At 36.2% G+C, this 11,848-nt stretch overlaps 4 protein-coding genes across 4 annotated transcripts; 2 read left to right on the top strand and 2 right to left on the bottom strand.

The window, feature by feature from the left end:
* Positions 1 to 83: 83 nt before the first annotated feature.
* On the top strand, positions 84 to 551 carry RO3G_07979 (uncharacterized protein; the record flags this gene model as incomplete). Its single annotated transcript, XM_067662569.1, has 1 exon — positions 84 to 551. One exon carries the CDS (start codon positions 84 to 86, stop codon positions 549 to 551), a length of 468 nt encoding a protein of 155 aa, XP_067518670.1.
* A 691-nt stretch (positions 552 to 1,242) lies between these two features.
* On the bottom strand, positions 1,243 to 2,858 carry RO3G_07978 (uncharacterized protein; the record flags this gene model as incomplete). Its single annotated transcript, XM_067662568.1, has 4 exons — positions 1,243 to 1,382; positions 1,467 to 2,585; positions 2,660 to 2,777; positions 2,841 to 2,858. 4 exons carry the CDS (start codon positions 2,856 to 2,858, stop codon positions 1,243 to 1,245), a joined length of 1,395 nt encoding a protein of 464 aa, XP_067518669.1.
* Positions 2,859 to 7,107: 4,249 nt separating this feature from the next.
* Positions 7,108 to 8,229, top strand: RO3G_07977 (uncharacterized protein; the record flags this gene model as incomplete). Its single annotated transcript, XM_067662567.1, has 3 exons — positions 7,108 to 7,512; positions 7,578 to 7,811; positions 7,903 to 8,229. The coding sequence occupies 3 exons, from the start codon at positions 7,108 to 7,110 to the stop codon at positions 8,227 to 8,229; spliced, it is 966 nt and encodes a 321-aa protein (XP_067518668.1).
* Positions 8,230 to 8,571: 342 nt separating this feature from the next.
* Positions 8,572 to 11,536, bottom strand: RO3G_07976 (uncharacterized protein; the record flags this gene model as incomplete). The annotated part of the gene is made up of 3 exons (XM_067662566.1): positions 8,572 to 11,126; positions 11,188 to 11,358; positions 11,410 to 11,536. The coding sequence occupies 3 exons, from the start codon at positions 11,534 to 11,536 to the stop codon at positions 8,572 to 8,574; spliced, it is 2,853 nt and encodes a 950-aa protein (XP_067518667.1).
* Positions 11,537 to 11,848: the final 312 nt, after the last annotated feature.

The raw sequence follows: 11,848 nt of genomic DNA, 5'->3' as shown, positions 1-11,848 counted from the left end.
ACATTGTGGGTGGAATTCACCTGGATGATAAACTTCAACCCCATCATCTCGACTTAACAGTTAAAGAAGGGGGTGGTAGCATTATGGTATGGGGTTGTATTACCTATGACGGACCTGGTTATGCATGCTGGATTAGTGAAGGCACAATGAAGGCTTCTGATTACGTCGGAATACTTGGTACAACCCTTATGGACAGCCTTGAGTACTATGGTTACCATCCTCAAGACATCTATTTTCAGCAGGATAACGATCCTAAACATACGTCTAAGCTAGCTAAGCAATGGTTCAAGGACAACAACTTCAAGTGTGATCATACCTTCAACTGGCCTTCACAAAGTCCAGATCTAAACCCAATAGAGCACATCTGGCACCACCTTAAGCTCAAGTTAAGTGCCTATGATACTAGGGCAAAAGGTGTGCATGAATTATGGAATCGTGTTGAAAAAGAATGGTCTACTTTTACAGCAGAAGACTGTAGGAGATACATAGATAGTATGCCTGACCGTTGTAGAGCTGTAATTGCTGCGAAAGGCGGTCATACAAGATATTAATAAAATAATGCACATAGTGGAAAAATGGTTCCAATGTTGGTTTTTGTATTTAATCTTAATTTTTTCCCGATTGTGTAACAATACAAGCAAAATTTTTTTTCAGTAATATTAGCTGTAAATGCGCTAAAAAATGCATGTTTTTGTGAGCCGTTACCATTTGTAGTTCCAAAGATATAAAGCTTTAAAGTTGCAAATCAAAAACATTGGAACCATTTTTCCACCCACTGTAGGTGGTTTCGAAGCCTGTCTTGTAATTGATATTTATCTTTTTGACATCACCATTCAATCGTTCAAAACCATAAAGCCAAAAGGCATAGGAGGGACCAAAGTCCAAAAAGCATTCTTTCAAATGCATGTGCATATGCATATTAGGTGTTATACATGTTTTTCCATAGAGTTGAACACAGGTCTTGCCGAATTCTTTAAATAAGGAGTGTGCTGTCTGAATTTCATCTGCTGTGATTAAAGGACCAGTCACCAACCTTACTGCTTCTACATATCTGATCCAATTGATGAAATGTTCACCGATTAATCTTTGTTTTAAGAGAAAAGGCGAAAGCACAACACACCTCGTTCTCCACTCATCAGCCTTCGTATTGCTAAACGTACTTTCAATCTTGCCTTTTTCTTTTTTTTTTTTTTTTTTATAACAAAAAAATTAGTGTTCAGATTCATAATAGTACAAATTCTTTTATACTTGTATACCTTTAGAGATTTTACAGTACTGTGAAGGGATAGCAATTGAAGCTGATTCATCAGCCATGGCTTTGAAATCAGCTGTTGTAAGAAGCCCGTGATCTACCCAAACTTCAACCATTCTTTTTGGCGTACCTAGAAATAAATTGTGCATGGGATCAACGGTTGTCAATCTCACGACATCAAAATACTTTAGTCGGTGAAGTTCACTCCATTTACTTCCTGTGTTCGTCTGCAGGGTTCGTTGTTGCGTAATGTGAGTGGCATTTAGCCAAGCATATGCTTCTTGACGCTGCTGGGTATTGTTTCGCAGAATCCAATGCTCATCGTCAAAGTCTGAAAAATCTGGCTTCGTTGAATTTGCACCAGTACTGATTCGCGAAAACACAGTCGAACATTTGTTGCAGGCTTTGTGCGCGGATTGACCCATGAACCCAGCTACTTTGCGAGCTGCTGGTATATCACAGTTAACGGACATCAAAGCAACACGTACCATTTCACCGTTTCTGTTCTGGTACGTTGGCATCATTATACCTCCGTACAAGGTATTCAGCTCTGCAATCATTGGTCGCATGAAGTTCTGGAGCTGGTCATCCGTGGGCTCGCCAGGCCCAGGAATCATACCAACCAGGATGATGTTGGAAACCTTCATCCTGGAACTCCTTGGAAGGTTGTTGATTGTGAGATATACACCACCACAAGAGTAGTGCATACCATCACTAGGTTGAAACCAATCAACGTTCAATGAAACCATTAATGATCGACTTCTATTTACGAATGGTTCTCCAGCCGAATCAACAAGACTGTTCCACACTCTACCATCGTAAATATCGTAAAACACGCCTTCTTCCACATGTCGATGTCTCCATTCTTCGATTTCTGTTTCGAATATTGGACGAACAAAGAACTTCTTCAACGTTTCGACAATTGAGTTGTACGGAAACTCGAGGACAGGCTTGAGGCTGCTACCAATAAAAAGTGAATTGCCGCATGGGTGCTCTTGTCTGTGAGGATTGTTCGCAAACCTAATAAAAGGGCATTGCCGGGTATGCAAACTTCCTGTGTCGTAAACACTTCTACAAAGAGAGCAGACAAGAAAACGGGAGACACCACTACTGGCAGAGGAATAATTGACCATGTTACGAGCAGTGGAGATCTTTGTAGGAATCTCCATGCCATGGCCAAGAGCACGAACAAAGAAGGAAAGAAAGGCCAACAAGTCTTCACCGGCTTTCACCGAGAGGTGCTTTGCTTGAAAAAGCACAATGAACAACAGCAAAAGGTGACGAAGCTGCTGTTCATCACTCATTCTTTCCTCTTCGTCAATGCTCATTCCATCTACCAGATTGCAAAATAGAATTCAATAAATAAAAACTTTCTTATATAAAATGCTTTGTTGACTAATAATATACCTTCACTTTCTGGTTCAGGAATTGCTGAAGAGTATTCAATGGTTTCCTCCTCGTGGTCATTAGTTTCATTTGCTCTTCTTGATTCTGTTTTTTTTTTAACATTAGCACGGTTGTATTTCTGTTGGAAAATAAAAAAAAAACCTCTGTTTCTAACTCTGTCGATAAGTACATGGCCTCTTACAGTTCTCTTTGCAAGCATTCTATATCCATTGGGGTGTTTGATGCATTCAGAACAGGTGCAAACAATTTTGGTAGCGTTGAAGTTGTTCATGTTGTTTATAGTTTTTAAATTTGGAAATAGCAAAAAAATAGGTAGAAAGAGAAAACATGCCTGATAAAAAAAACATGTTAAATTTCAAAAAACAAAGTCGGTGCTTAAAGTAACTTTTTTTTTTCCCTGGCTTTGTTTCATGGAATACACTAGATGCTCAAGGTACAAAAGATAAAAAAGAAAGCTCAAGTTCTGGTCAAATGTAAGTTTATAAAAAAAAATAATAGCAACCAAGTCTAATGTTGGTTTCTTTTTTTTTCTTACATTAGGAATTCCTAATGGGACACATTCGGATGACGAACATGAACCTCATGAGCAAAGTTGTTCTTTCCAATACGATAAAACTATAAGAATAACAGACTTTATTGTTGCTTGTTACTGAAAAGTTATTTTTGGTAAAGAAAGTTGCCATTGCTCACATCTCTAATGGCTAATGGCTAATGGCTAATGGCAAATTACACCCATGTGCAAACATAAAGTAAGTAATGAACTAGTATAAGCTTAAGAAACATATATTCTTTTATATTATTTGTCATAAAAAATAATAAAGCAATCTATTTATTTGATAAACAAAAGTGTTTTGTATGTATTTGTTAATTATAACTGCCTTGTAACAAAATGTTAGCAGAGCTTCTTTATTTTTTATTCTTTTAGAATATACACGTATTCTTTTTTTATAATGTAAAAGTAGTTTGCATTTCTATGAAGTGTACTTGTTGTTAGATGATTGTTTTCATTTGAACAATGAACCTTCTATTGCTAGACTCTTTTTTTTTTCACTTCGTCTTTTTTTTTAAATTAGTCTTTTTTTTTACGAAGTCTTTTTTTACCAGGTCATTTTTTTTCCCAAACACGACTATTTTATTACGTTTTGTAACACGTTTGTAATGATCTAAGCTAAAAAACACAAACCACCTTCCTAATATGTATTCTTCTGAACAAAATAATCGCAAATTGCTTTTGATTTCCGCATTTTGCCTCAAAAATAAAAAAAAGAAGACATCGGTCTTTCAACAGTAAAGAGGAACAGGCTTTCCAAAAAAAGATCATCTGTAAAAAAAACAGACACTTTTTTAAAATATGAATAACTTTATGAATACTTACGCTACAAAAAAAAACAAAAATATCGTTAAATTTCTTTATTTTTTTCGCACCTAAATCTTTTTTCAAAATTCAAAAATGACCAATACAACGAAAGTTACATCTTTTCTCCAAAACCCATAAATATCTGTTAACCAAAAAATGTTCAATCTTGCGATATGCTTTATCCAATTGGAACGATTATTTGCAGTGTCCCACTGCACATAATTGCTATATATAGAACAATATATTTGGCAGAATATAATCAGATATTTCGAGTTTACGTCAATATATTTACAAATTTCATAAAATATATACTTCGTGTATTTTGCTCTAAATGTTAAGATATGTATGTGGAATACCGTGTTACTTTTGGTGACGCGCCGCTTCATTGTTCTTTCTACGATGATACACAAACATAACACCTTTCTATTGGACCTTACATGCTTGCGTTTTTCTTTGATACTACTCCTTTATTGGTTTATTGCCTTTAGTAATACTTCCTTATACGTCTATTTCTCTTGAATATTACTTCTTTACTGGCTTATTGCCTTTTCGCAATACTTTCTTATTGGCTTATTATGATTATATATAACTCTGGATGGTTTATATTAGGAAATAAAATAGGCTTAAAATACGGTATTATTGGTTAAAAATTTAGTTTTATTCGTTTATTTTGGGGCTTTATCGTCATATTGATTATATACAGTAGGTCAAAAAACTGCTGCAAGGAATTGCAAAATTCATGTTTTACAGCTGCTTGTCCATGGATACTGCACCAAACTATCTCAAACTTTGACTGTTTGTACCTCAATGGAAAGTGCATTTATTCGTCGATTATCGGATATGGGCAATGGTTATTGGTGGAATTTGAGATCGCTAAAGGTAGTATTATGAACATCCGACATTTTTTACTTGTTCAGATATGTTTGAAATGACGAATTTTAATACGACCCAACCGGTTGCTATCATAATTTTTCACATTCTTGACATGATTAGAATGTTGCCAGTATATAAAAGCGCTTACAATTCCTTTATTTTAAATTTTATATTTCCTTACTTAAATTATTTCTCTTTTTTACCTTATTACCAATCGCATGCCTAAACGACTGCCAGAAGGAAAAGTAGACGATCTCAAACAGACATTAACCGGATCCACATCAAAATATGATATTACTAAGGAGACTGGATTACATGAATCAACTGTTAGTAGATACTTTATAACGTTGTTTTCAAGTAGGACAGTGAGCACAGGTGATAGACCTGCAGTAGTCTCCAAAGTGACGAAGCGGTTAATCAAAAGAAAAGTCATTGAACGGGTTTTAAAGACTTCCAAAGAGGTATACCGGGAGCCAGTTGGATTTGGCTACGATATCTCATACCAGTCAGAGATTAACGTACTGAAATTAATGGAGTTCCATTTTCTGATAGAAAAAAAGTAGCCATTTCAGACAAACGTGCATACGTAGCATCAGTTAGAATGGAAAAAGGAGCATCAGGACTGGGCAATGGTTGACTGACAGCAAATCGTTTACTTTAATGAAACCAAGATCAACGTATAGGGCTTTGATGGTGATGATCACTATCGGAAAAGGCCAAGTGACCTTTTTCAACATCATGACCTGGATTTTGTAATCCACCATGAAGCTAGCAAATTGATGTCCTAGTGTTGTATAACCTCTGAAGGACCAGGATATGCTTGCTAGATTTACGATGGAAACTTGAACTCGGGTGTTTACCAGCATATTTTGAACACTACGCTTCGTGATACGATGAAGTACTACAATATCGACTGGTCCAACATTTACTTTTAGCATGACAATGACCCAAAGCACAAGGAATAATTTACAATGGCCTAGTTATGTAGTAGCCAAGAGAGCTATATTAACGATTGACCAACTCGGAGCCACGACTTAAATTCAATCGAGCACGTATGGCATCAATTGAAGTTGAAACTCAACTATTACGAACAGAGAGCAAAGAACACGGATGTGCTTTGGGAACGAGTTGAGGAAATATGAATTGACTTCAATAAATAACTTTGTCAAAGACATGTAGATAATATTTCGGAAAGAACTCAAGAGATTATTAATAGAAAAAGAGGACCAACCAAATATTAATAAATAAATTCATTCCGTTGAAATTTTCATTTTTTCAAATTTTCAAATTGCGCATCTCATACTTCCTTCAATACTTATCCAATAGGGCTTAAACTCTTTCGGATTTTTCAAGGCATGTAGAAGATTTACTATGTGGGAACAGAGGCAGTTTGTACCATTGTAACAGGATATGCGCTATAAAAACCAAGAAAAATGGATTCCTTGCAGCAGTTTTTTGACCTACTGTATTATTGGTTCATTTGTTTATTAAAAATGATACAAAAAGGCGGGAAAAGGAACAAGGGATCGATGGGAATAATGAAACAACACCTTTAAACGGTAGATACCAAATTTTTTTTTTTTCAAAATTGCACTTACCTAGACCTCAGAAGCAGCAAACAATACAATATAGCAGACAAAACAGGCAAAACAAACAAATACAATGAAGCAGCATCAAAAGAGATCTGAAGCAAAAGAAAGATGAAGGCAGTGGACTAGGCAGTAGGAAAGTAGAATTGAAACTGAATAAAATAAAAGATTAATTACAGTGAAACATGATGTACCCGACTTTCTTACCTTAAACCTCTTTAAAAACTAGAAGACGATACCAAGGAGTTCAAACAGCTTCAGAATCAAGCTTAGGAAACTAAATTTGAATGTTAATGAAGACAATGAAAATTTAGAAACTTACGTACCACATAAACAGATACAGAAAGGACTCAAGAACTTATAATAGCCATAAGTATACCTATGAATTTTTAATAAAGTACATTAGAAAAAAAATTTTTTAAAAAAAAAAGAACAACTTACCTGGGATAACAAATCAAAAAAAAGAAAGAAAGAAAAGAAAAGAAAAGATTGATCTGAGACATCAATCCTTTTATAGATTTTTTGATTTGTATAGAACTGAGTTTACAATTGAACGCAATAGTATTTAAGGTGTGTTCAACTTCAATGTTAAGCTTCTTTACTTTTTCTTCAAAGTACCTTATAACATTATGTCTGACCGTATTATCGAATTCAACCCTGCTCCTGTCAATGCTCGTGGCTCTAACTCTGCTGGGCAGCCAATTGCTCTTCCTTCCCGTGCTGTTGTTCCTGAGTTTGTGTCAAGTGATGGTATTCTTGATAGCTTTGCCTATCCTAGACCTGGTTACCCCCCTATGACCAATGTCCAGAAGCGAATGCGTGAAGCTGAAGATGTTGGACGTGATGAAGCTTCTCTTTCCTTCTCCATTTATCTGGATATGAGAAAGGAAATTGACACTTTGAAGGAGATGTTAAGAAAAGAGCAGGAAGAAAAGCGTGCCTTGCAAGTGGCATTTGCCAAGGTCAAAGAAGCCTACAGCGAGCTTGAACAAGAATCCAGCAAAAGTGCAAAACCAATTGCAACAGCGATTAAGGTAAGGTTATTAATAATTTAAATTTAAACAAGTGTAATAATTACTTTTTTTTTCTTTAATTTTAGGATGCTGTGAGGAATCATTACAATGATTTACCTCCGTCATCTAAGTACGATCTCAGCAAGCCTCTAAAGTCTGTTGAGAATCAAAAAGTACTTAAGCTGTTGCAAGAGTATGTCAATAGCCATTATGCGTACAAGCATACCAATGGCCGCGATTTGCGGAAATACCTTGAAAGGCAGTATTATACCAAGAAAGCTGGTATGGCTGGAGAGGAGGTTGGTGTTGTCGACGAGTTCGTAAAGAAAAGAAAGGCTGCTAAAACGACTCGAAAAAACAACGTAAGGACAATAAAGGCTATTGCTATTTTATAATTGATTTTTTTTTTAGAAAATCAAAACACGGAAAGCAATGTATGAGCAGCACAAGGATCAAGGCGTTTACAACAACTATCCGAACTGCGAGTACTTGCTTCAACAGCAGTACATGTCTGAAGAAGAAGACATGTATAATAGCGATACAATGGATAAGGTAGAGGAAGTTCTTCTGGAGCAAAATCCAGATAGAACAATTCCTTTTACCGAAAAGGAACGCATGTCTGTCTTGTGTACAAAAACCATTGATTATTTTGAAGTTCGTGTACCAAAGTACAGATCACCAGCAGTAAGTTTAATTAATATCTTTTTAAGCGCAATCAGCTCATTATCCAATATTTAGTGCACTGAATTCTTCAAGCTGTTGGATGATCAGATAGCAAGTGACAGGGCCAAGAGACAAAGGACTGGAACCAGCAACATTCAGTCTCTTCCTCGCATTCGAAGAAAATGTTCGCTGCCTGTTCCTGACTTCGTCAGAAAAGAAAATATAACTGAAGAGAGTATCGCTTGGGCTTTTGGTTCTGAAATGCAGTTGGATGAAGACGACTTTCAGTTTTAAAAAAAATTATAAAATGAACAAAAAAAAATAAAAAGAAATGCGGTGTTTGGATTTTTAAACTTTAAATTTTTTTTTTACTTTTACTTTTTTTATTTTACTTTATTTTTTTATTTTTTTTACTTTTTACAAACCAATGGTTTTTCTTGGGAGAGGTAAAAAGACAACATGATTATCAGGATAACCTTGCTTCATAGCAACACAAGTAAAGATACGCGATACTGGAAGAATACAGTCTGAACCAGCTGGTCGAAAAGAGTTGTGGTAGTACGCGGCACCAAGACATTCAAATCCTTGAAAGGGATGAAGAGGAGCGTTATACCAACGTACAAAAGCAAAGAGGTGTTCATCAAAAGCATTTGGGGCAAAGACCCGACCATTTGGAATCATAGTTTTCTTCATTTGAAGCTGATGGCTAAAATAATACTGAACTTCACCAATTCGCATCTCAGCCTCTTTTCCAGGAATAGTAGGATTACAAGCGACTTCAATATAGCAACCACGAGTAGTACGCGATGCTTTTGATCGATACGTTTGCCCAAGAATTTCGATTTCAGCGAAAACAGAAATATCGGGAAGTACCATTGTAGACAAGTCATCGTGGTCTTCTGGAATAAGCGCACTTGCGAATGTTCGATCAGTATATACAAGTCTGTAAAAGGCAAGAAGGTAAACATAATGGGCTTGAGTCAATCTATTAACACTAACTTTGTGTCTAGCAGAAGCTTGTGTATCAGGAGGTAGAATTTCAGCACCAGTGAAGGTATCATTCAAACGTAGAGGAGCACTGACAAATAAGCTGAAATCAAAGCTGGTTGAAACAGATGAAGCAACAAGGGAATCAGAAGGCCTTGGTGACAAATAGACAAAGGAAGACATCATCACTGGATTTTGTTTAATTCCTTGTGGTAGGTTACGGATGTAGTCACCATAGTGTACAACAGAAAGGAACTTCTTCATGTATGTAACTTCGAATGCTGTTTTGTAGTTTACCGTCATCTTCTTAATGTCACCATTAAGTCTTTCAAAGCCATACAACCAAAATGCATAGATCGGACCAAAGTCTTGAATGGAGTCCTTCAAATGTAGATGAAGATGCATATTTGGAGTAACCATTTCTGGACCATACAATTCAGCAACACCAAGGACAAACTCATGGAATAGCTTGTGTGCTATCGTGGCTTCATTTTGGGTAATGCATGGACGACATACGATATGACAAGCCTGTACAAACTTTGCCCAGTTTTCTTTATGACGGACTGGAAGACGAGACTTGAGCAAAAGAGGAGAAAGAGCAAGACACCAGGTTCTCCATTCATCAGCCTTTAAGTCAGAGAAATCGCTGGCAATTTTCTGATTGATTGGCGTGTATTGTGCTGGCAATATAATATCATTTGCTTCTTTTTGCATTTCTTTCAAGTCAGCATCAGTCAGGTATAATTCATGGGTAAGGTCACAAATAGTTGTACGCCATATTTTAACCATTTTCTTTGCTGTTCCAAGGAAAAGACCATGCATAGGATCAATGGCAGTACAACGAACAAGATCAAGATATTCCAAATCATGTAAGGCAGAGAACCGAGTACCAAACTTCTGTTCCAAGTCGGCTCTTTTTCTCTTGGTGGTTGCTTCTTTCCAATTTTTTGCATGATAACGGTTTTCAATATTGGTACGAAGTGACCAAGCATCAATATCTTCAAGACCAAAAGAAAAATCACGTTGAAGATGAGTATTATAACGAGCAGGAAATGCTGTTGAGCACTTGTTACAAGGTACAGTGGCATTGAATGAAGTAAACCCACTAACCTTTCGGCTAGCAGGAATATCACAAGCAATCAAGAACAGAGCAGCACGAACTTGAACAGGCACGTTAGGAGATTCAGCTGTACAGGTAAAAAAGTCACCATAGTAGAGCTCCTTCAGATCATTTACCAAAACTTGTAGATAGTTGTTGATTTGTGTGTCCTTGGGTTCTTTGGGACCAGGAATAACGCAAACCAAGATGATATTTTCTTTTTTGTATCTGATGGATCTTGGAAGGTTATTTATTGTCAAGTAGATAGCACCTACAGAGTACACGTTTCTTTTGGATGACTGAAACCAATCGACATTCAACGTAAAAAGAAGAGATCTAGCTTGACTGGTAAATAAATTACCATCTCTATCTTTGAATTCATTCCAAAGTTGACCATCATAGATATCATACATGGTGTTGTTATGACGAGTACGATAGCGCCATGCTTCTATTGCTGATTCAAAGCCTGGTCGAGAGAACATCACAGTCAAGGCATACTTGATGGAATTGAATGCAGAGACCTTGTTGGCGTACATTTTGCTTGCACCAATCGTAGCAGGCTTGAAGAGTGGGGCATTACATGTGATGCGAAATTCAGAAAAGGTGCACTTCGAATCACAGTGTACTTCAGGCTGGTACAGGGTATGGCATTCAGGACAGACAACAAGGCGAAACATACCTTTGTAGGTATAGTCAATTCCAACAGCATTTCGAAGAGTGTCCAACTTGGTAGGGAAGACTGGTTCGTAATGTAAGAGGACAACAAGATCATTAGCAAATTTCATAACTATTTCCGCAGCATATTCAGAAATGAAAAACAGCTGGAAATACGTCAAGAAAATTGCTATGAAAGCAACAACATCACTTTGGAATCTTTCAAGTTTAACTAAACGTTTGACAAAGTAAGTATTTTATATTTTATTAAAACAATTCTAGAAGGTTTTTACCTTTGGGCACATTGAATTCGACAACATCCATACAACTAGAGGCATCATCTTCATCATTTTCAATGACTTGCCAATTAGAAAAGTCTTCATCACCATTATTCTCAGAATCATTTTCACTTGACGGAATCACTTCATTATTGGTGTTAACTTCTGGAATTATTTCTGATTCACCTGTTTATATGATGCGTTAGCAAAAAAACTATCTTAATGTAAGTAACAAACCTTTAACAGCTTCTTTCTTTCTATGGCGAGCAAGAGTCCATTGCGTAACAAATTGGTACTTGCCTGCTTCTCCTCCAGAGCATTGGGCGCAGTAACAATGGAATTTGTATGGGCTTGAAGAGTACATTATAAATACAATAAAGAACTTGCGTTACTAATTATATACTGTTTGATTTACAACAACAATTGATGTTATTTATACTTTTTGAATATGTAAATTTTTACCGCTATTTCTATTCATCGGTTAAAATAATGATACAAAGAGAATGGGAAGATTCAGGAAAGATAATGGATAAATATGACATGTTGTCTTCTTGACGAATCAATCAATGATGATGTGAGTTGTTTATTGATTTAACAATATTTATCAAATAGGATTACATTGATGTACCGTTCTTAAAAACAGGTCCCGATGTGATTCTTAAAATACCGATATGAA

The sequence above is a fragment of the Rhizopus delemar genome, genomic scaffold, assembly GCF_000149305.1.
Source record: "Rhizopus delemar RA 99-880 supercont3.5 genomic scaffold, whole genome shotgun sequence".
Lineage (NCBI taxonomy): Eukaryota > Fungi > Mucoromycota > Mucoromycetes > Mucorales > Rhizopodaceae > Rhizopus > Rhizopus delemar.
The sequence above is the reverse complement of the archived record's forward strand: the minus strand, read 5'-3'. Positions and strand labels throughout refer to the sequence as shown.